The sequence below is a fragment of the Chionomys nivalis genome, chromosome 11 (assembly GCF_950005125.1).
Source record: "Chionomys nivalis chromosome 11, mChiNiv1.1, whole genome shotgun sequence".
Classification (NCBI taxonomy): domain Eukaryota; kingdom Metazoa; phylum Chordata; class Mammalia; order Rodentia; family Cricetidae; genus Chionomys; species Chionomys nivalis.
In genome coordinates, this window is record NC_080096.1 from 50,963,005 (window position 1) to 50,988,314 (window position 25,310).

General features: G+C 43.9%; 1 protein-coding gene across 2 annotated transcripts in view; it reads right to left on the minus strand.

Annotated features, from left to right (window-relative positions):
- Fggy (FGGY carbohydrate kinase domain containing) overlaps window positions 1–25,246 on the minus strand; it is a 369,568-nt gene extending 344,322 nt beyond the window's left edge. For both annotated transcript variants that reach the window (XM_057785384.1, XM_057785385.1), the window contains exons 1-2: window positions 25,131–25,246; window positions 5,289–5,502 (exon numbers count right to left, since the gene is read on the minus strand). In XM_057785384.1, the coding sequence (XP_057641367.1) occupies window positions 5,289–5,492 (204 nt within the window). In that variant the 5' untranslated portion in view covers window positions 5,493–5,502; window positions 25,131–25,246. The remainder of the gene's footprint in view (window positions 1–5,288; window positions 5,503–25,130) is intronic.
- Between the last annotated feature and the right edge of the window lie 64 nt (window positions 25,247–25,310).

A 25,310-nucleotide genomic window follows, 5' to 3' on the forward strand; every position in this document is an offset into this window, starting at 1 on the left:
CAGTTGGTCCTTAGAAAGCACAATCAAGTCCTTCTAAGTCAGGCTGTGTATATATAGATACAAGGGACAACAAAATATTTTTCCTTTAATCCTTGCTCTTTAGGAGACGACATTTTAGCAAACGTCAGTGTTTCTCAACCTTCTTAATGCTGCTACCCTTTAATACCATCCCACAAGGTGTGGTGACTCCAATCATAAAATTATTTTCATTGCTACCTCATAACTGTAATTTTGCTATTGTTATGAATCATGTGTAAATATCTGTGTTTCCTGATGATCTTAGGCAACCCTTATAAAAGGGTTGTTCGACCCTCAAGGGGTTATGAGCTACAGGTTCAAAACGGCAGGCATAGGTAGTCAGTGAGTCAAATAAATTATAGAGTATAGGGTATAATATACCCACTGATTAGTCAAGCTGATTGGTCAAAAAGGATCATAAGTGCCAGAGGAAGGGACGATGGTTTTCAAAAAGGGGAGTCTTGAGAAAAGACTTCCAAGAATAAGCAACTGACCTTGTTTAAATCTTGGCAGTGTTCATAGCAGGGATGCAGCCAAGAGGGAGGGCCCTGAGCCAGGAACGGCAATGAAAGAACTACAACTTATATGGGGCATGCTACATAAAAGGTCCCAAGACAGACTTCTCTAACACCTCCTGCAGTGACCAGTGGAAGGAAAAAATAAAAAAAAAATCTAGTCCTGAATTTGACATAGTATAAGGGAATACAGTGGTATGCCTTGGTGATAAGCAATGACTGAAAGCCCGAAACTTCCACTTATATCAGCGGTCCAAATGTTCTTCTAGCTGCCTTCTACTAGCTGAAGTTCTGAAAGTCCCTCTGTCTCCTTCATTGCCACCATGTCCCATGAGATCTTCCTTCCCCCAGCCTCTCACCTCATCTTCCTTTGTTCCTCTGATCCTGACATAGTCAAAGGCAAGAAGGTGCTCTAGGCAGAGTGGTTCTCTGAACACAGGACAGGACATGGGGATCGGAACAGAGAGCCAAGAGCACATCAAGAATGACCCAGAGAGAACCATTGTGCTACTGAGGATTGGGAACAAGAGAGTAACAATCTGTTTAAACACAGAACCATCACTCTAGCTATAAGGGACTAGGTCAGAGTAGTACAGACACTAAGACATGTATTTAGTTCTGAAAATGATGTGGTCAGTACATCCCGGGAGCAGAGAATACACACTCTGATCTCATCTGAGCCTGGGCGATCACTACCTATGAATCCTGGAAATGTCACTGAACTATCTAGTCCCCAGTTTATCTTTCCCCCTGTCGAATGGAAACAATAACCCTGTCCCTATTTACACTGCAAGCATGACTGAATTCATATGGAGTCATCTTGCAAACTATAATGATTCTATGAATATAAGACATTAAAGTAACTACTCAACCCCCACATGACCTTTTCTTCATTGTCCATACAGTGAGCACCAACCTAGGAACAAAACTGTACTTTATCAGCTTCATGTGTTTGTGGGCTTTTATTCCCATGCAGATAAGATATTTCACCTTTAGGGGCACAGAACTTGTGATGTTTTTCTCTATATATATTTCAGTGCTTGACAAAGAGTACAGCATGCAGTTGGTGCTCCATAAATATTTTCAGATGAAATAAAAATAACCGTATCTATGACTAAGGAAATGGCTCAGTTGGTAACATACTTGCCTCTCAAGCACAAGAACCTGAGTTTCACCCCCCTAGTACCCATGTAAAAATACTGACTTGTTGCTTTCAATTCTAGTGCTGGGAGGTTGAGACAAGAGGATCATTAGGGCTCAATGGCCAGACAACATAGTTTTACTAGGTGAGCTCAGGTCCCACGGAGAGACTCTTGTTTCAAAAAGCAAGGTGAATGGCTCTTTGTAAATGACATTTCAGACTGTCTTCCAGCTTCTACACACACCTGCACATACCCATGCATACCTGAATATACATACACACATATGCACACCTGAACACAAATGTGTGCCTATATGTGCTGTGGGACAATGGTCTTGTACCCTGTAAATATTTGTCACTTGTATTGGTTTAATAAATTGCTGATTGGCCAGTAGCCAACCAGGAAGTATAGGCAGAGTGACAAGAATAGAATTATGGGAAGAGGAAAGGCTCAGTCTGCAGTCATCACCTAGACACAGAGGAAGCAAGATAAGAATGCCTCACTGATGAAAGGTACCAAGCCACGTGGCTACGCAAACAAGAATTATGGGTTAATATGTAAGAGTTAGTTAATAAGAAGCCTGAACTAATTGGCCAACCAGTTTATAATTAATGTAGGTTTCTGTGCGTTTCTTTGGGACTGAATGGCTATGGGACCAGGCAGGAAAACCTCTGTTAACACATATAAACAAGCACATCATAGACATAAATGCACATACACAAACATAAATATAAATTTCAAAAAAGAAGAACATTCAACAATGGGCATTAGCCACATGACTCTTTCAGCTCTATCCTATTTTTTCCCCTGTGGAAATTCAGTAATCTAAAAACTTGTAATGTTTCTATCTCCTTGGAATGATACAGATTTGCAGATCTAAAAAGTACACTTTAAGATCAGGGATTGCATGTATCTTCAAAACTTCCATGTTTCCAAAGCATGTTTTAGGTGTGCTGGATACTAACCCAACAAAGGCATGCCAATTTTTAAGGGTCCACACTTTTTCCCATGAGCAACAGCCAGGCAAAGGCACTGCCGTGCAGTGCTTACACTAGCCAACAAGGTGAGCTCTGGGCCCCACACAGCAGCAACCTAAAACACCTCTGACCCCAAGCAGGAGTCACAGGGAGGGGCTGAGGCTGGCGAAAGGGAAGGGCAAGGTCCTCAAAGCCTTCCTCTGAGTCACCTCAAGACCCCTTGCTGTTTCTGAACTACTTCAAAGCCCTCCTTTTGCATCTTCATGAGAAGAAAAACTAATTACAGATATTGTTATAAGGAAAAAACTAAGTGATGGGCACACAATACTGAGCACAGCATCTAGAACACGAAAGCAACCAAGGGGTGCAAGCCGACATCACCACCATTACTGACTTGTCATTATTACTGTTACTTTTATGGTTATTAACTCAACTAAAGGAAAGCAATTAATCTCTGAGGACATGAAAAACAAAACAGGGGAAGGGAATTTCACAACTGCTCCCAAGATCTCTGCTTCCTGGAGCCAATGAAAAAGCAGAGACAAGCCAGAACAGAAGGGTCACCAGGGTCACCAGGCCTTGACCTAGGGTAGTGGTTCTCAACCTGTGGGACATGACTCTTTTAGGGATCAAATATCAGCTATCCTCCACATCAGATAATTACATTACAATCCACAACAGTAACAAAATTATGGTTACAAAGTAGCAACTAAATAATTTTATGGTTGGCGTCACCAATACATGAGGAACTTTATTAAAGAGCATTAGGAATTGAGAACCACTGACCTAGACGGATGTTTTTCAAAGTCTTCCACAGGAGCCCCAACCTGAGGGAAGGAGTGAGAATTTGCAAGAGGAACCATCCCCTTGTGCTTGAACTTCTAGTATTTTGTCATGGAAATCCATTCTCTTAGCTCCATCATTTTCTTCTCATCACCACACAGGCAACGGTGATTGCTTAGCCCCTGACACTGCTGGAACCTCTGGCATGCTTCAATTCATTTAATCGTCACAACAATCTTATCAAGCTGGGAGCCCTTATGAATCTTCTTTTATAGAGAAAGAAACTGGGCAAGAAAGGGTAGCTAGTCCAAGATCACAAGCTAAACAACTCTAAAACAGGGGCTCCCACGGAGGCAGTTCGACTGCAGAACACATACTTTGATGTGTCAACAATGCCTCCTCCTTAAAACTTCTGCTTCCATGAAGTTCTGAGAAGACACCCCACACCCCGGGCACAAGGCCACATCTCCATACACCACGTGAGAGGCATGGCCTACGGCCCATGGGCTTTCTGCAGATGTACTGCCGTGAGAGGCACGGTTGAGCACTAATATCCTGCACTTCTGTGGCTATCAGGGCTGATGACCACTGGGAGATGATTAAAAGTTTGCCATTTAACCAGGCTGCACTGGAGTAGACCTGTTTTAAGAGGGCTCTTCATTGGGGAACTATATTTTCTTCTTGACAATTTCCTTAATGGCAATAATGTTGGAAGAACAAAAGAGACCCAAGGGCAAGGAGCAGAAGATTTTCATGGAGGCAGGGGCTGGGAGCAGGGAGAGAAGAGGAAAATTAAACAGGCAGAAGAGATGATGACCCCTTTGATTTCTGCAGAGTGCTCGGGTGGCCCAACCTACCCCTCTGCAGTTTTCTCGGGTGGCACTAACAGCTGCCTGGAGCTCATCAAAGTTTAACCAGACCGATCAATACAGAAAAAAAAAAAAATGGAGAACTGTCCAGCTGAAAATTACCAAGCACCTCATGAATATTTAAGGACCTCAACTAGAAAGAAGGAGAAGGAACAGAACTCAGGATTTTATTTTCTCCTCTAGGGGTGGGGAGAGAAAAGACTGTCTGTTGTTAATGACCATCAAAATATAAAGTCATTTGAACAGCACAGACTTCATATCTGTCACAGCCAGCATCACTTCGTTCTTTCAACCACCAAGCCCAGCCTTATCCCAGGCCCCTCCAGATGAGCAAGAGTGGGGCTCATAAGAAGATGCCCAGCTCTCTGAGAACATGACATGATTCCCTGCCTCCATGGCTTATCCCTGTTGCTTCTCCTGTCCAGAACATAGTGCCTCTTGTGTGTCCCCCCGGGAGGATCCAAAGCTCATTGTTAATAGGAGCTGGATGTTTAGTTAGGTTCCCACCCTGCAGCTGCAGATCACTAACTACTAACGACTACCTGAGCTCAGGTAAGCTGGCTAGCACTCTCTTTCCCCATTCCTCCCTGATACAAAAATAAAAGGGGTAGTACTAGCTGTAAGGCAGTCACAAAGGTTCGACCACAGTGTCTGTTTACGCACTGGCATATGACAGAGGCACCCTGTGATTCACCTATGACCCTCACTTCCTCATGTCTATATCTCAGGCTCCCTCACTCTCTTTCCTGTCTTCCCCATCTCCCTGTCCTTCAGAGTCAGCTCCAGATACAATGTATTGGCTGCCGCAGTGCACCCAGGCCATGCCAGCTGTCTTGTCGCTCCCAGTACCTGAAACATTTGCTTCTGAAAGGCAAAGCCGACATCATCCAGCTCCGGGCCTCAAGTTACCCTAATAGCCTATGAACACCAAGTGCACACATACAAACACTGCATGCACGTGAACCACTGTGGTTTGGCTCTCACCTTGGTGACAAGGCAACACGCTGCCCAGATGTCCTCAGAGGATTGCTCATGGTGGTTGACCTGGGGCTCCCACTGCTTAATCGGCTCTTCTGCGAAAGCCAGCAGGATCCCTTGCTGGTCCACCAGAGCTGCACGGACACTACCTGTTCCAACATCGATGCCCACGTAGTAGTGACCTGGCTCCTGGTCTCCAGCAGACATCATGGTCCTTCGCCTGTGGTGAACAAGTGCAAACACTATGTGAAAACAGAGGCCCACACGGGCAGCCGAGAAACATCTTCCAGTTGGAGAGAAAAGGGAATCGAACCACCTGAACGGGAGCCGTTTATTATTTATGCATCTAGTCAAAGGTTTTATAGGCACTCACTGAGCAAGGTGGTCAAAGAACAGGCACTTCTAACACACGGCACTCCCATTCCTGGATGGGAGTCGGAACTAAATAATGGCTTAAGCAAAGTTACAGCAATGAGGGGGTAGAAGGGAACCAAGATAGAGCCAGATAGAAATGATGTTTACTCTGGGAATCTGGATCCACAAGACAAGCAGCCTTGGAACAGAAAGAAGCATCATTTTCTAGTCAGTCATGCAGCAAGTCAGCCTCACAGGTACCCTGTGACAAGTTGTATACGCAGCAGAATGAGGTCCACTCTTCTCTATGACTGGAGGAAAGTATATGGAAGTCTCTGCCATGCTCTGGAGCAGGGAAGACTCTCCAAGACAAGTAGCTTTTTGTTTCACACACGGTCCACACACTGCTAAACAGCAAAGTCCATCACGATGGTGATGTCACATTATACTGACAAGGAAACCAGTGTCTGGAAATGGAAGGCATTTCCCATGCTTCACTGGGGCAGCTAGGCCTGAACTCCCCACCTGCGTGCCCCTGAGCCTCGAGATGCTGCCTCTTCTCCTGCAGAAGCTTGACATAATGGTTTTGAGAAGAAACAGATAAACCACAGCCATCATGAACTGACTGGGAATTGGGAGGAGACCCAGGAGACACAGGATCAAGAGTGTGTTAGATGATCTGTTTTCCTGACAGACCCCTGGAGAGCTACAAGGAAACCTGACCTGAGAACCCCCAGAAATCCCTGGGCCCAGGGGCTGCTCACAAGGTGAGCCACATGGCACACAATGTCTCCCAGGGCTCTCGCTCTCCAGTCTCAAGTGGCACAGTCTGCAGACAATAACTTCACAGGCACGGCACAGCTGCCTCCCTGGCCATCCAGGCAGTAGGAGCTCCTGTGGCCCAGTTTTAACCTGAGCAACAGTGTACACCCTCAACTTCAGAAAAACGATGGTTCCTTGGCCACAACACTCTTGGGGATTCTAACCAAGTCAGCCAGCAGATGTTCAGTTACTGCTTCCTGGATATTTATTCCAATAAAAAGGAACAAAGAGGAAAAAAAAACCAATTTCATTAAAACTGATAGCTTCTCCCTTAATCCCAGTGATTTCCCATCTGCGTGTGCTCCCTTTGCCTTGGTGGCAGGTGAAGAAGAAAATGGAGACGCAGGAGTAATGATGCTCACTGCCTCCCCCTGAGCCTGAGAGGGTTCCCAGTCTCAGCAGGTGGCTCCTCCTGTCTCCCTGCCTTTCCTCCCTTGAGAGCTCATACAGACATGAGTACCAGTTTTCCAATTCATTCCTTCATGCACTCGGCAGTGACACCTTCTCTTTAAGCCATTAAGCAATAAAAACAAAAATCTAAATGAAACAGATAAATGCTGAGCTGTTAGCCCCATCCTCCCTGCTTTCTCTTAGTGGTTTATGGGGGGTAAAGGAAGTCCTGAATGAATGTTTATTGTGCAACATGAGGATGACAATATCGATGAGTATGACCATATCAAGGACTGGCAATGCCTCAGACCCATGGGAATGCCAAAGCCTTCCCCTGGTCCATAAAAAAGATGTCAGCTGCACTTTCCTCCTCCTGGATGTATACAGCCTGAGACTCCCCAACCCATAGAGACTCCCTACCAAGATTAGCCAACCCCACCTCCTCAGTCAGCTATTATAGCCACGCCTCCCACTACAACTGTATACAATAACCACGCCTCCTCCTACAACTGAATACAATAACCCCCACCCCCACCCCCACCCCCACAGCCTAGATGCTGCTGGTACATCTCCATCAGAGCATGCACAACCCACCCAGTCCTGACTTTTCTTTACTTGTGTCTGTGTGTCCAGCCTTTCATTTCCTAGTGTCCCCAGTCAGGTTTCCAGGATCAAGCCACGATGGACACTGTATCTGTTACTCCACTAGGCTCTTTCTCAAGGCAGCAGAATACCATCAGTATAGTGTTAGACAACCTGAAGTCCTCAACAAGTGAGGACCAATGAATACTGCCCTGCCCTCCCCCGAACCGGGTCCTAAATATCCTCACAGTCTGGGAAATACACTGCATTCAATACTGCTGGAGGCTCCTCTTATCAGTTGCTCTTTCCTCCCCAGTTCCATCCTCCACCTCTCTAAAGGGGAACCTCCTTGCTGTTCTTTAATATCTCCAAAGGCTGCCAATGCAGTACAGTGTCTATACTTTCCATTTCAAACTTTGTCACTCTGGACCACAATTTTTGGTGGTAAGTTTCTTTGTCTATCTCTCTTATTGGACTAAACCTGGAAGAAAAAAAAAGAAGTTACTGACTTCTGCATCCCCACGTCCTCCCAATGTCTGGATTATAATTGGTTTTCAATAATAGTTTACTGAATGAACTCCTGAATCAGTGAACCAATAGACAAAAAAATGAAAATAGTCATACATTTTTTTTTGTTTGAATTACTGTCTGTGCTTATACAGTCATGTGTCTCTTAACAGGGTTGCTTTCTGGGAAATGCACCAAATGTAAATGTCAAAATTATAGGCGTACTTACAGAAAGCTAGAAGGGAGCGCCCGGGGCATTCCCAGGGGCATGGTATGCCACTGCCCTGCTGTGCTGCCAGTTACCATGGCTGTTATGCACACATCACTAAATCCCCTAGTGTGCCGGTCTCTTCTAAACCCTATATCAACCAGTTAAGAATTTTCTTAAAATGGTTACAGCCACATTCTTTTTGATTTTGTTTTGTTTTTTTGTTTGTTTGTTTGTTTCTCTGTTGGAGCCTATCCTGGAACTTGCTCTATAGACCAGGCTAGCCTTGAACTCACAGAGATCCGCCTCTCTCTGCCTCCCAAGTGCTAGGATTAAAGGCGTGTGCCACGACCATCTGGCACATAGCCACATTCTAAGCGAACTTTTTTTTCTTTCATAATTAGCTACCCTGAAATCAGAGTGATTCTTATTGTCAATGGTATCCTGGAATCCTCTGGTAGGATTTCTGTCTTCTTGGGATATGATGAAGCAACCAGGTTGTTCTTACACCAGGCACTCCACTGAGGACAAGGTGATCGACAACACAAGAGGATGCCTTGCCTCATACCGGCCTTGGCATCTGTTCTGCTCACCTGCCACCAGCTGCAGGCACCTCGTTTTACATGGATTTCTCTTGCTTCCACCATTCCCATTATGAAAGCATGAGGAAGCAGCTCCTTCCCAGGTACCATAGTCATTCTGCTGCTGCTGTAGGCAAATACTCTAACAGAAGCATCTTGAGGGAGAAAGGATTTATTCTGGCCCACAGTTCAAGGGTCCAATCCAGCATCAGGATGGGGAAACCAAGGCTGAAGGAGCCTGGAGCAAATGGCCACACTGAACCCACAGCTGGAATACAGGTGGCTAAGGAATGCACACTTGTGCTCAGCATCCGAGTTCCACTTACATGGTCCAGGATCCGAGTCGGAAAGGGATGTCATTAGTGGAGGGCAGCCGTCTCAACTCAGCTAACGCAAGCAACATGATCCCCATGGGCATACCCAGAGGCCCATCTCCCAGGTCACCATAAGGTTCTGTCAAGCTGACAGCATTAACCATCACACCACAGACCCAAGAATGCCAAGAGCATCTGCTCTTGCCTGACACTATTCCTTGAGTAGTATTACCTTGAAACAAACCAGAAAGTAAGTAGGAAATGAAGAATCTCTACAAAGCTTCTGCCTTACTCACACCTGGTCAGGAACATTCCAGCTTCTTTCTATGTTGTCAACCCCAAGACAAAAGAGACTCCCCATGGAGCTGGCCCTGGGTTCCTTCCAATACCACATTCCTCCGCAGGTAGAACAATGTCTTATCACCAACCACCAAGAAAAATCAGAGAATGAGTTCCACTCTCCAGATGTGGACTTGCTCTAGACTGGATTGTAAATCTAGGAAAAGAACCTATCCTCAAGAGAGCCCTAACTTTGTGTGGAAAGTATACAGTAACCATTATAGTTGCCTCAAACTGTACCCTTGTCTCAATAGGATAGCCAGGATCTGGCACAAAGTAGAGATTCAACAAGCCCTTGGGACCCGGTGAAGGAACTGAGTGTCATAAGAGACCATCATTAGGGGAATAATCAAAGGGACCGTGTTCACTATGTATATAATGCTCTGCTAAGCAGTTTCCATGCTACATGTTGATCATGAAAACCACTAAAGACACAACTACTGCCATCTTCATTTTATTTAAAGTCCTAGCTGACTGAAGCAATATACTCCAATAGTCCGTGTAAACACTAAGTGAGATGGTGAGCCATCCACTCTCAAGCCCCTAACCTGTCTTAAGATGCTCTGCTGTCTGCTCCCTTCTGATGGTCTTCCATTACCAAAGGATGAATTGCCAAGGACTGTGTTAAGGGCCTTTGCCTGCTGTGCTGAGGTTATCAAACTTAGAAGCCAGGCTGTCCACATTCAAAAACTGTCTTTCCACCAACACCATGTACCTCTGTGTAGCAATCCTCCAACTTTCATAAGTATTACTAGGCATCCTATGGGAAGCCAAGAGCCCTCTTAGAGCCGGGGCGGGGGGGGGGGGGGGGAGGTGTTCTCCCAGCAGCATCTACACAAACCTCCCAGTACATATTTTTTAAAGAAAGAGATCCTAATTCAACATGCATGTTCACCGCTTCTCCATTCTTGTCTTAATCTCTTTGAAAGTTATTTCCACACCTGGAGCCTGAAATCAAGCAAGACTGAGCCCTTGAGCACCAGGATTCCCTGAAACCAGATCTGTATGCTATGAAGACTCTGCCAGGAAACTGAAGCAGGTCCCATGCCCCTCCTACTCTGTGCCCTTTGTCCCTGGGTTACAAGTACAGTTGTCTGTATCCTGAACTCCAAACTTAATCAGTACCCAAAGAAACAAAAACCTAAGAAACAGAGAAAATACTATTCCTTTTCTAATCAAGAAATAATATTTTCTAATTGAAAGGAAATAATATTCCCTTCCGAATTGAAGAAGAAGGGGTGGAGATCCCCGTTGTGTTGCTTGTTTCTATCAAGTGTTTACCGTACTACAGAGAGTCAATCTATGAGGTTAGTGATCTGTCACTCACTACTTTATATCCCAATGGCAAGCGTAATCTGCCCAAAGCACACAGGCAGCAAAAGCCAGTCCCAGGATCTGAACTGCAGCCTACAATGCTGAGTTTGGGGCCCTTTCCACAATATTCAGCTAAAATCGAAAACCAAACCTTTGGTAATTTCAATAACAACAGCATATGCCACAAAAGCTGGTCTTTCTTGAGCTCTCCCCTGCTAATCACCTACTCAACTTCATGATTTTATTTGCTCCGTTCTGTAGCCCTCTCAATTGGGCAATGGGAGCCCCATTTCTCAGGGAAATAAACTGAGATGTTTGAAGGGCGACCCTAGGTCAGGTATAGCAGAGACGGAGGCTATGATTCCAGGCTAGGTCAGGGCAACTCCAAAGGCTGCTTTATGAATGATGAGGAGTAGAACTTGGGTTTCATTTCACTGTTGTTAGCCAAAGAGCAACATGCTAAAAAACAAAACAAAGCAAAACAAGACAAAAACAGCTGTTTGGGGTGGGTGGTCAGGAAAGAAGAAGAAGGCCATGGCCACAGGATGGCAAAAAGAAAGAAGAAATAATGAACAGAAATTCAAGCTGGGCTGCACACAAGTTTTAAGACATACCTAATATCTCAGTCTAGAAGATGCCTGAAAAATCAGGTCCTTCCAAGTCCCCAGCACGGGCTGCCCTGACTCCTGGTCCCTATTTATGATCAAAAGGCTGTTGTGCATGATAAATATTTATACGGTTCATGAAATAAACACCTATATAAACAATATCAGAAATGTGCCACAGGAAACCACACATTTCACAGCTGATTCCTCAGCAAACGTGCCAGCTGCTCAACCGCCATGTGAGGAAAGAAAAGAGAACTGGAAATCAGGGCTGCTCTTTGCAGAAATATTCCAGCCATCCCTAAAGGTGGTAAATACTACAGAGTCTCTGCTAAAGCCACCCCCCTCAGGAATGGTGCTGCCCATGTGCTCCCTTCTCCCCCCTTAAATAATCTAGTCACAGGGAGACTATTTCCCAGAGCCACATCCCTGGGGAGTGGGTGATCTTACCTCACCTTGGAGTCTGCTTCTTAAAGAGCCACCCCTCCAGGGTCAGTTTAGCTAGTGACAGCCCACAGAAACTGTGTCCCAGGAGCGGGGAAGGAATTCAACGTCCTCTTTCAGCATTGATCTTTGTACTCTACTAGGAACGCATGGACTCCAGCCTCGTGCAATGTAATATTTGGTTACACTGCAATCAGGTTTGGGTAATCCTGGGAGCTAAGAGAAGCCACAGGGAAGCCTGGACTGCGCTTCAGTCTCTAAGAGGAAGAGTCACCACTCCTGGGAGTGCATCTCACATGCTCGAAGATGGTGGGAAAATTTTACACAGCAAGGAAAGAGTCGATATGGCAATAATACCTGGTTCTCTATAGTTTCTGCCAGCAATATCCAGGAACAAGTGCGAGCGGCCTGCCAACAGGCACTTTCCCTCCTGAAGTGAAAGGAAATTGCCTATGACTGCTCTCCTCCTCAGCTTTGCAGCTCAGAGGACATAATTTTTAGAGCTGTCTGATTGCCAGGAGTAGCTCAAAAGAAATACCCCCGATACTCCTTCGATTCCCAAGCCTGTGGAATCTGTGGCAACTAAACAAGACCTTCCATCCAAATTCACCTGTGACCTGGTGCAAACGTACAAGCAACCTAAGTGTGCTTTAGATGTGAAATATGGAGTGACCAGCATATTGGGGCATTCAAGTGTTTCTCAACCTGTGGGTCACGACCCCTTTGGGATCAAATGACCCTTTCACAAGGGTTGCTTAGAACACGGAAATTTGCATTGAGATTCATAATAGTAGCAAAATTACAGTTGGGAAGTAGCAGTGAGATAGTTTTACGGTCGGGGGGTCACCGCAATATGAGGAACTGTATTAAAGGGTTGCAGCATTAGGAAGGCTGAGAGCCACTGCACTGAGGAGAAGGGACTAAGCAGAGTCTCTCCCCAGGCAGGGGCTGAGAAACCCCTGGAAGGGCGCACAGGCCATGTCCAAAACTCACCTATAGCACAGAACCTGGTCCAGTGCAGGCGAAAGGGGGGAAAGGGAGAACAGGGAGAAAAAAAAGCAAAAAATGTCCTTAGACAACAAATAGCTACCAGACTTCCTGCCCAAGAAAAGCCCACAATACAGAGAAGGAACAGAAAGTGAAAATGTCAGTTCTCGGAGAGCAAGACAAATTCAAAATACTAAATAAAAACAAAACATGTAGCAACTAAACCATCTGTCTGCAATGAAAGTCACCCACTCACCCCTTGAGTGATCAGTCACGTGCTCAACTGTGAAGCCCTAAAGACAGTGAACACCAGGGCCTCGCCTGTGAATCCCACAGCACAGAGATCGTCAAACCCCTCCAGACATCATGCATCAAGAGAAAACACCACCCATCACTTTCATTGTGTCTGAGCTCAGCGGTTCTCCAGAGAAGCTCCAAGCGAGAACACAGACGTTATCCTAAGAACAGAGGCAGGGCTGCGTCTTGACAGGGGAGCATATGGGTCCTCCTTGGCATCGCTCTATCACTAAGGCACAATGCAGAGAAGGTCCAGCCCAAGCGAGGAACTCATTCAGAAGCTGATGGGTGGATGCACCACTGTGACAGAAAGAAAAGCAACATCCTTATGCTGGTTTAACACGCGTCTCTCTAACCAGCACAAAATAATACAAATTCTGTACTCCAAGTGACTATTGGGAAAAATAAGAGAAGAGGTGAGCACAGAAAGGATTCGAAAGGGGCAGTTCCTTTAGAAATAAACAGTACAGCCTCACCAAGAATCCAGGGCCCAGCGACTCAAAACGATGCTCAGACAGACTCACCACAGCTCCCAGCACTGCATCTCCTCCTAACTTCACGACCTTTTAATATGTATTACCAAAATTAACAAGACACAAAGTCTGCGCATCTCTACACAGTGCAGCCATTGGGAACGGAAGCTGTGGCACTTCACAATGGACTTCACGATGGACTTCAGACCTTCACTACTGAATGTATTTTTAGGCACGTATCCACCATAAAAATGAAAAAGCCATGACAGAGTTAGACCTAAGAAAACAATTAGCTGTACATCTTCTAAGTATATATCTTCTATTACTTATATTTATTATTTATCCTTCTTTCTTTTCTATACGTATACTATACCCATACATACATTTGTTTCTGCATCTATTTTATGTGTGCGTGTATAATATATATATGAAATTTTGGTTTGCGATGGTTTTTATTTGCAAGCTTTTTTATACTTAAGTTTATTTAAAATACATATTACCTATTATTGGATCTTATCATCATACCTAAAATCTCATTTCACACACACAGACACAAAGCCCAGTGGTTTTTTTTCTATGCCAGTATAAGACAGCAATGATACTGAAAAAGGAATTATCCTGAATTGTGTAATAAATAGGCACATGTTGATGTGGACTGGGTGTTTATGTCCTCTGCACCGTGGGCAGAGCCTTTAGGGATGACATCAGAACACTCATTCAAGGGGCCCAGAGGATACTTCAAACAAAAAACCTAATGTGCCTAATAAAACTGCAAATAGTAGCTAAGCAGTTCCTCACTTTCTATCAGCCTTTCTCCGAAGAATAGAGACCTTTGCTGCTGGTGCACGAGCTGTGATTCACACCAGAGAACTCAGGGCTCATCTACGCTTTGAGGATCTGTTTTGTAAGGAGCCATTTATTTTTAAAAGATAAATACAGGGTAACAGGAAGTGTTCCAGTTACTGTTTCTATTGTTGTGATAAAGGTCACGACCGAAAGCAGCTTGGGGAGGAAAAGGTTTGTTTGGCTTACACATCTAGGAGCACATTCCCAGAAGGAAAGTCAAGGCAGGGCTTCAAGGCAGGAACCTGGAGGAAGCAACTAAGCCGACTGCTAATTACTGGACCCTTCCTCACGGCTCGCTCAGTCTGCCTTCTTAAACAACTCAGGACCACTTGCCCAGGGGTGGCCCCACCACAATGGGCTGGACTCTCCCACATCTGTCATTAGCCAAGAAAATGCCCTACAAACTTGTCTACAGGCAACTGATGAAGGCATTTTCTCAATTTAGGTTTATCTTCCCAGAAAACTCCAGTGTGGAGGTTTGAATGAGAATGGCCCCACCGAATCATATACTTGAATGCTTGGTCTCCAGTTGCTGGAGTGGATTAGGAGGTGTGGCCTTGGAGAAGGTGTGTTATCATATTCTCGTTCTCTCTCTCTCTCTCTCTCTCTCTCTCTCTCTCTCCACACACACACACACACACACACACACACCTCGTTTGTGGATGCAATGTAAACTCAGCTACTGCTCCAGCAACATGCCTGCCTGTCTGCCTGTTTATTGCCATTATTCTTCCATGACAGTCAAGGACTAACCCTCTCAGTGAGTCACAAGTTAAATGCTTTCTTTTATTAGTTGTCTTGGTCATGGGGTTTTATAAGCAATCAAATAATAAGCTAATACATCTAGCAAGTGTCAAGTTGACAAAAACATGCCTGAGGTCCAATTAACGGTCCAGCTCCTAAGGTCGTCATGAATAAACCCCTCACTCGTCGGGAGACAACCCAAGCCTCACCAACAAACTTTGAACCAATGAAACTCTGGATCTGCCATGTCCTCTTTAGTAAAAATCTTGTTCATTATTCGTATCGTCACCACCCCTCCTCCCCCTTCCTCTTGCCCTCCCCTCATATCTTCCATACAACCTTTGTGTTCTAAAACAGCCCTCGCCTGCTTATAAAACTTCTTCTATTGCCCCCATGACTTTTGTAGCAGGTGAAAGGCTATAACACCACTACTGTGTACGCAGTTTCTCCCCTTCACACACAGAGGGAGCTGAAATGGAAGGATCAGCCCCTTGGAGAACATTTCAAGATCCAGTGTAGGGGGAAGAGACCATGTACAAATTAATGTCTAGAACCCCTACTACTGGTGAGGTCTCGGGCACCGATCAAACTTCCTTGACCCAAGTCTTATTCTGAGGGGCGTTCTCAGACAGTCATCATAAATTAGAAAGGCCTTCTCTGTGCTCTGATTAGCAAATGCTGCCTTTATAGTCCTTATTTTATTATTTTTGTATATGGGTGCTTTTGCTTGCATATGTCTGTGTACTATGTGCATGTCTGATACCCATGGAGGCCAGAAGGAAACATCAAATGCTGTGTGACTGGGGTCACAAATGATTGTGAGCTATTATGTGAGCATTTGAGAACTAAATCAGTGTCCTATGGAAGAACAGATGGGACGAACAGCCAGGCCTCTTACCCTCTGAGCCATCTTCTTAGCCTGATAACATATTTCAATAAATCTTACTTCCTTATATTTACAGAGAGGAACAACATAATATAATATGGTAATAAGGGGGACTAATGAGTTGTGAGGTTGGAAAGTTGTCAATCCATTAAGTAATCGAATAACTTTTTAAATAAAATGAACTAAGGCTTCTCTTCCTCTAAAGAGGTCCAGATGTATTATAATCAACAGTGGTGGTGTGAATGAGAAGACCCCCCACAGGCTCAGATGTTTGAACACGGGGTGCACAATGGGTGTCACTGTTTGGACACACTAAGGAAGCGCTAGCAGGTGCAGTCTTCCCGAAGGAAGTGCATCACTGGGGTGGGCTTTAAGAGCTTATGCCCTGCCGGGTTTGCAACGCATTCTCTCTGATTTGTGATTAGAGTTGAAGATGTGGTCTCTTAACTTTCTGCTCTAATCTCATCTCTCCATGCCTTCCCCTGAACCTTCCTTGCTCTCCCCCCAAGAGAGGGGGAGGGGTTCTTTGTGAAACAGTCCTATTTGTCCTGGAATTCACTGCATAAACCAGGCTAACCTCGAACTCACAGAGATCCGCCTGCCTCTGCCTCCCAAAAGCTGGGATTAAAGGTGTGCGCCACCACTGCCCAACCTTCCCCTGGAAACTTAAACCAAAATAAACTCTTCTGTGAATTGCTAACTTATAGCAACTAATGCAGCAACTATTCTGTGTATACCACACTCCTCTTTGTGACTGTCCTACTCCATGACAGGGAGCCATCTTCAACAGGAAGGAAGAGGAGAGGATAGAGTCCATCCAGATGAGTATCCATGGACCCCTTGCAGGGTCTCCTCTTCTCCAACCCCTACTGACACCCACCTTCACCATAGGCTTGGACTGAAGATCTCCCATTGCCTAGAAGTAGGAAAATATTTGAACTGGCACTAAGTGGGGTGGGTGTCCTATCCTAAATGTGAAGCCATTTTATTTTAATTCCTGATTTGCCCTACAGCTACAATATGGAAATGATAAGCAAACATGAATTACTTTCACATATACTCCTCTTTCTGGGAAATGAATTCCTGACCCTTATTTGAATTATGAATAACTTAAATATACATGCAGTTTCACCCCTATCACTTTCCCCTTCAAGAGGCTGCTGTTGATTTGCTAACATAATTAACTACGAAATCATTTTCTACAGAACCAGTCCTTCAAAGTAATGCCATCATCATTAGCATTTTGGCCGAAATCCACAGGTTTTCCCAGAAAGTCACTCAAATTAAAACAGCAGAAGATCCCACCAACCTTAATGAGGATGCCAGACAGACATCTCAGGCAGCCTCAGGGAAAGCCACAAAACCCATTCTGCACAACAAAACGCCTGCCTCAGACAAAGGCCATAATGGCTGTGATCTTTGGTGTCATTGCATGTTTACCTGTACATGAGATTGGACAGGTAGTTAGAAGGCCCAAGGAGAAAGGCCTAAAGCAGTGTTTCTCCACCTGTGGGTCACAGGGGTCGCATAGCAGATATCCTTCATGGCAAGCATTGACAATACAACTCATAACAGTAGCAAAATCAGCTGTGAAGCAGCAATGACATAATTTTAATGAGGAACTGCTTTAAAGGGTCACAAGATTAGAAAAGTGGAGAACCACTTTAGAAACTAAAGGATCAGTTATTTATAAACTAAACAGTCTGCCACTCCTCAAACACACCCGTCTGGGTTATGCTGAGCTAAACTACCAACATCATCAGGGTTATCCCTGGCTAAATTACCAACATAGATGTAGCTGGGATGCCGCTTCTTCACAGACCCCCCTGTCTGCTTCTCTACTCTAGCCAGAGATCACCCTCTTTATATCCCCACCCTGCACAACTGCCAGTTTGCTGTCTGTGACCTTAGTGTTTCCTTTTCTGAAACAGAAATACTAAGTGTATGGTTCACACAGAGAGAAATCAAACGAACGTAGGCATCTCCAGTCTCATGAGCAGAGAAGGGTTATAAATTAAAATAATGCTGAGATATAATTTCAACATAAAAGATTAGCAGGTTGGGGCTGGAGAGATGGCTCAGTGGTTAAGAGCATTGCCTGCTCTTCCAAAGGTCCTGAGTTCAATTCCCGGCAACCACATGGTGGCTCACAACCATCTGTAAAGAGGTCTGGTGCCCTCTTCTGGCCTGCAGACACGCACACAGACAGAATATTATATACATAATAAATAAATAAATAAATAAATAAATAAATAAATAAATAAATAAATAAATAAAAAAGATTAGCAGGCGTTAAGACTCTGAAAATACCCACTTTCAGTTACAACATGGACAGGTACACTTTCCCTGGGACAGCAACTCACTCAGTCATTGGCGGAATGACTCGGCAACACCTGTCAGCTCTCACTGTCTACCTTCAGTCAACAGTTCCACTTCCAAGAACTGATGAAGCACTGATTCACCACAATACAAAAATGTCCATTCTAACCCCTTTTACAAATGCAAGCGTACCCTTGCAAGAAAAAAAAAGAGGAAATTAACACCTGTTTATTGAGAAGGGAGATTTTTTTTAAGGCTAATATATTTTAAAAAAGAATAAGAAAGAAGAATGATGGAAACATGCTGAATCATATAGTATTAACTTAAAAAGCAAATTCTGCCAAGCCTGGTAGCTCACACCTACAATCTCAGCTGATCTGAAAGGCTGAAGCAGGAGGATCACTGTGAATTCAAGGCTAGTCTATACCACTTGGTGAGTTCCAAGCTAACCCTACAGAATGAGTCCCTATTTAAAAGACCAAAATAAACAAGCAAGGAAACAAACAAACAAGCTCCTAGATGGTAAGTTACGACCCCTTTGCATTGTCCTTTAAAGGAATAGACACAGTAGTGCATATCTGGAACATTATTACTCAGGGTGATCATGAGTGACTATTAGAGTATTATTAGAATGCTGTTCATGTTACCCTTGTCCTCCACAAGACAGTGCAGAGGCTAGGCAAGCTTTGCTGGTTCATAACGTCAATGAATCCTAAGTCTTCTATTTCCCTTCCAATTGATGAGGGCCCACTGGGTACAATATAACTAGATGAAATGAATCAATGGTCCACACATCCCATCATCACACAATAATACCAAAAACAGTATGTTCTTGAAGCATAACAGCACACATGTAAAAATGTCATAGGAAAATGCATTATTTTGCAGGCTCACTAAAAAATTTGATGTGTCATTGAGGGGAGAAGAGAAGCAGCCCAGGAACCCTCACAAACTCAGTGAAGGGGGCAGTAACAGTAATCTTCCTCAAATCCATGTTCTTCCCTAGGAGTTCAAAAGAAAGCAATGTTCCCTGTGATTTTAACAATTGCATTCACATGCACCTAAGTTTTTCTTGACCTTATTTACTTTGAAGCTGACCCCCACCTTGGATAAAAACATTCTCTGTGGCAACCAAGGGTGCCAGAAACTTAACCCCAGCCAAAGGCCATGCTAATCTTGCCTACAACCCTGGAGTGCCCACAACAGCTGGCCCCAGAGCAATGCTTCTGAGAGGTGAGGGACCTCCCAAGGTCCCAGGGGTCTTCAACAATCTGCTCGTCACCCATGTCAGAAGGCAATTTTTTTAAATCCTAAATATAGACTCACTCTAACAATAAAGTTGCCACATAATTCTATTATCTCAGAATTTGGTAAGCAAATTGAGTCTGATCTGTCTAAATCACTCTTGATTTTAAAACCTTTTCCTACCTTTGACTTCCATGCCCCCCCCCTCCACTTTCCTAGTATCTCTCGCATAGCCACTTAGCAGAACCCAAGTGACTCAGCATTTGGCCTTGTTTGCAGAGAACTTTAGAACAGCTCAACCACAAATCTAGTTAGATAGCCAAGGACGAGCAATCAATTCAACCTAAATAATCACTCCTTTCCCCAGCCCTCCCTGAACCCAGCCCATACAAACAGCACTGTATAAGGACCCCCTCTCTCTGAACTCCACTGCATTGATTGAGCTATCCTTGCTAATGATGATTTCCAAATAAAGATTTCTGGAGAAAAGTATGTTTCGTCTGGATAATAATAGAATTTTCCTTTATCAAGCCCATTTCTTCCCCCAAACACTCTCTCCACTCTTTCCTTCTATTCACGGACTATGTTAACTCCATTCAGATGTAGTTCTACCATCCAGACCTCCAGGTAGCCAATCTAGCTTCATCTTTTGCATAATTCCTTTTCTAAAAACAAATCTATTTCTACAGCATCTTACATTTCCTTCCAATACACTTCTTTTATCATGATCCACCTAGCCTTCTAGAGGGAAAGTTCTTCGTTATTACTGGTGTGTTGGTATTTCAAAACCCCTTCTTCACCTTCAAGTGCTTCCTTCTATATATTTTATTCAAAACTTGTAGTTCCAAACTTCTATTTTTAACCAAAGTAAAGTTATAGGAACCATACAACCTACTCTCATATCTAGTGTTGTAATCACACAGTTCTAGGCAGAATACAGAATACTTCTCAGAGTCCAATTGACAAAGCATAAAACAAGATTCCAAAGGGTGAAATTGTTTGCCCCTGAACAAATCTCACGTGTATTCATAAAAATACAAGGGAAAAAATAGCACTAATGGTGTAAATACATAGTGACTACTACAAAAAATAAAATAAAATAATAAAATAAAATAAAATAAAAAGCACAGGGCTGGGGAAATGGCTCAGCAAGTAGGAGTATATGTATGAGGACCTGAATTTGAATTGCCATCATCTTAGGTTTGTTTGTCTGTTTCTTTGTTTGGGGTTTTTGGCTTTTGTTTGTTTGTTTCAGGTCCAGCATTGTGAATTAATAACAGACAGATCCTGGGAACTTGAATTGTGGCTGAACTTCAAGGTCAATAAGACAGAGTGATAGAATAGGACACCTGATATCCTCCTCTGTCCTCCAGACAAGCACTCACAGGCACATATATCTGTATGTATACATGTACACCCACACATGTACAACCACCTCCCCAACACAGACACACAAATTACCATGCCTACAAAGAAAGAGGAGCAAAAAGGCCAAAGTGAACAAAAAAAATAAGTAAAACAATGGTCAGTGAGATAGTATTGACACACAATCAGTAATCAGAGGGAAAGACTGCCAAAACTGTATTTTATGTTCCACATATCTAGAGGAAAATAAGGTAAAAGTTCAGAGGTAAGAAATACAAAGAACATTCTAGGTTGCTGAAATTCAGAAACTAAGTAATGTCTGCAACAAAGAACTAATTCTATAAGATTACAGAATTCAAGAGAAAAAAAAGTCCTTGTGAACTTCAAGATAATACAATAGAAACTATCCAAAATGGAATTTAATATTATGGGGAGCAGTAGGTGCACATGAATGGAGATGTCTGAAAAGGGCAACTCATTGGAGCTGGAGTTACAGCCGATTGTGAGCTGCCCAGCATGGATGCTGGGAACTGAACTTGGGTCCTGTGGAAGACTAGCAAGTACTCTTAAACACTGAGCCATCTCTCCAGCCCCAACCGAAATATTAAGGTGGAAATACAAAATAATTTTAGGAGGTCAAAGGACATATAAAATGGGAGTTCTTAAAGGAGGTAAGAAAAAGCAAAGAGTCAACAGAAATATTAGAAAATACAATGACCAAAACCTCTCCAGATAAGATGAATGCCCACAGATCAACCTGCTGCAGGCAAACTATCATTGACTCTTTCTTCCTAGGTGATCCTGCCAGGCTGAAAACTAAAATGATGTTACAGATGATGTAATCGTTCCCAAAGAAGAAATGGGGCAAGAACGCTACTTTAAATTAACAAGAGCTGAAAACTTCTCAAATCCTGTGAAAAATGTAGATATTCAGGTATGCAAGCCTCAAAGGCCTACAAAGATCTCAGACATGCTCTATCCCAAGAGGACTACTTAGGTACATAACTATATTGTCTAAATAAACTTTCTGGAAGGTAGCAACAGAAAAAAGAATTTCACATACAGAGACGCCTCCGTTAGAATAATAGTGTACTTCTCAGCAGAAACTCTACTGATGGAAAGACAGCAGAATGATATAGTCAGTGCATTTTTTTTCCTTTCTAGAAAAAAATAAATCTAGCAAAAGTGTCCTTTATTAATGAACGAGAGATAAACAAAACAACTAGACCTGGGAATGCATCATCCACATGTAGATCTGTCTGAAGGAGACCTAAGCAGGGTCTTCAGGTCGAAACAAAAGGATCATAATGAATAACGTAACAATAGGTTACAGGAAAAACTCACTGATAAGGCAGACAGTCAATGTCAGAATACGCTAATAGTATAACAAAGGCAAGCAAATAATTTTTAACTCCAGTATAATAGCTACTAGACGACAAAAGTATTAAAAATAACAACCATAATAACTTAGTAATGGACGCACACTACAGTAAAGAAGTAAATTGTGACAGTTTTTATATGTGGTTCATCTGGAGATCCAATGTACAGCACGGTGATAGAGCCGGCATTATATTCTTAAAATTTGTTCACATATCAAAATATAAGAATTTTTATCACCAAAGAAAAAGGATGCTGCTGGGCGGTGGTGGCTCACGCTTTTAATCCCAGCACTCGGGAGGCAGAGGCAGGCGGATCTCTGTGAGTTCGAGACCAGCCTGGTCTACAAGAGCTAGTTCCAGGACAGGCTCCAAACCCTGTTTCAAAAAACCAAAAAAAAAAAAAGAAAGAAAGAAAAAGGATGCTATATCAAATGTTACATGTGTTAGCTGGTTTGCCTGTAGCAATTATTTAAAAATGTACACATATATAAAACATATCATTTAAATTGACTAGTTTTATTCTGCCTCTGCCAGCTTTAGTTAATATACATATCTATGGATATATTATCTATATAATATATAATATTATATATTATATACAAATCTATATTATCCATAATATTATAATCTATAATACTAAAATAGTCTTATAATCTCTAATCTTATAATCTGTCATATTATCTGGAGATATGTATATTAACATATACTATTGGTATATCTCTGAGAATACTCTCAGAGAGGATTAACTGAGAGCAGACCCAACCTGGACATGGATGGCACCCTCTCATAGCCGGTGTGATGAACGAGGAGAAGAAAGGGAGCCCACTAGTGAAGCATATTCTTTTTCTTTCTCCCTTTCTCCCCTCGTGGCCAACATGGTATGAACTGTTCCTACGATGATGAACTGACACCATGAGCCAGAATAACGTTTCCTCCCCTCAGTTGTTTTCCTCCTGGGTTTCTCACAGCAACAAGAAAGCCTAAGAAGCACAGACCCCTCGTCCTTTAGATCAAATGGCTTTGGATTTGCCATGCCCTCACACACAACTTCAGGCCCAGGTGACTTCATTGGGGAGTTCCTCTAACCAGAGAGAGGATAGATTAACTCCACGTCCTCCAGAATACCAAGAAGGAAAAAGCACTCCCTAACTCATTCTGTAAGACCAAAAGTTACTCAGAGAACAGAACTCAGAAAACACAAGAAAGGAAAATTATAAATCAATATCCATGATCAACAATGATGCTGAAATGCTTAAAAGATATCAGCAAACAGAATCTAAACTATACAGTTAATTGCATGTCAGTTATTCCTCAACAGAACCTCCTACTAACTAGTGACAGCCCAGGAGAATAGCCATTTCAGACCCTCTCATTGCTGGGAATCCAAAGATAGGGCTTTGCAGCAGTGGTGGAAGTGGTGGTGGTGGTGGTTGTGGTGGTGGTGGTGGTGGTGGTGGTGGTGGTGGTGCTGCTGCTGCTGCTGCTGCTGCTGCTGCTGCTGCTGGTGGTGGTGTAGGAGGTGGTGGTTGTGGTGGCGGTGGTGATGGTGGTAGGTGGTGGTGGTGGTGCTGGTGGTGCTGGTGGAGGAGGTGGTAGTTGTGGTGGTGGTGGAGGTGGTTTTAAACATAGAGCAATTGCTGTGATTTTAAGTGTAAGTTTATAAAAAAGAAACTAGATTCCAGAAGACACGGCTCACAACAAAACTCGTCACAGCCTAGATGAGAGCCTGGCCTCCTTCACAGGGACACTCCACCTTCTGGGTTATTCCCGTCCCCGACACGCCTGATTTGACTTCCTAATCCTATGTCACTACCCCAAAATCATCTGCAGAACTTCCTCACCCCTACTTTCCACCCCCAGGCACCATCACAGCAGTCCTCTGGGGCTCCAGCTCCCACAGCCAGGCCAGAAGTCACTGAGTCCAGACCAAGCACGAGGGTGGTACTAATAGGAGACTCCAGAACGCAGAGTGGAGTGTCAGCACCCCAGCCAGCAACTGAATAGGGAAACATCGGGACTCACACTTTGCTCACAGTAAAGACCAGAAACCCTTTTTAGAAGAGCGAGAAAACGAAACAAAAGGCAAATCTACCATTTAAATCGAGCCACAGACTAAGACTTTAATTCTTCCTCATTGATTTGCTACTTAAAAGCAAAATCCGGTGGGGCTTTTCATCTCGCACTTCACACATAATCTAAGAATGATGGCCGTTCAGCACCTATGGCCATAACTAGACGTTTAACTAAGGGGAAAAAGTAGTGCTAAGATATAAGCAATGCTTCGGTGAAGAGCTTACGACAGGGGAGTCTCCCTCAGTGCAACATCTCCGTCCTGAAACGGACATGAAGTTCATAAAAATGAAAGATCCCCCTAGACCCTTCCTGGCCTACACCTCTGTAACAAGATGGCATTACCCCATCTAAACTGAAGTACACCTCAAACATTACCTAAGGCTGCTCAGCTTCTAAAGCCATAAAGAGCACCTGCCTTCAAAAACCTTGCATTGGCAAACTTGAATGACTAAAAATGTCTGGAGAATTGTCTGCAAATTGTGGGGCCTGGGGAGAAAGAAAGAAAACAATTTTACTAACAGTACACCGGCCAGAGTGAGAGGGCTTTAAGCCCCAGACATCTGTAGGGCAGTCTTGGGGATCCGGGAAAGGCTGTACTCTCCCTTGGGCAGGACACCTCACCAGAAGGCATAAGAAAGTGAATGGCCAGCCAATGCTTTGGCTGCTGTGAGACCCAAAGGTGAAGAAGGGAAACACCTAAGAGGCTGGAGAAGCTTTTTACTGGAGGAGCCAGCTGAGAGCGTGCCTGCAAGAGCCCCTGGGAGGGTCACTTACTTGTCCAATATGAAATCACATTCTAGCTAGCAGGCCAGCAGGCCACCACGCACAGCCGCAACGCACCCAGCGGGGCGGGCCAGGCACGCTGTGACTCCGCCTGCTCCGGTCCAGCCCTTCCAGATGACTTTGTAAAACGCACCCTGATTGGTCTTTTGAAACGGGAACCAGGAATGGCCA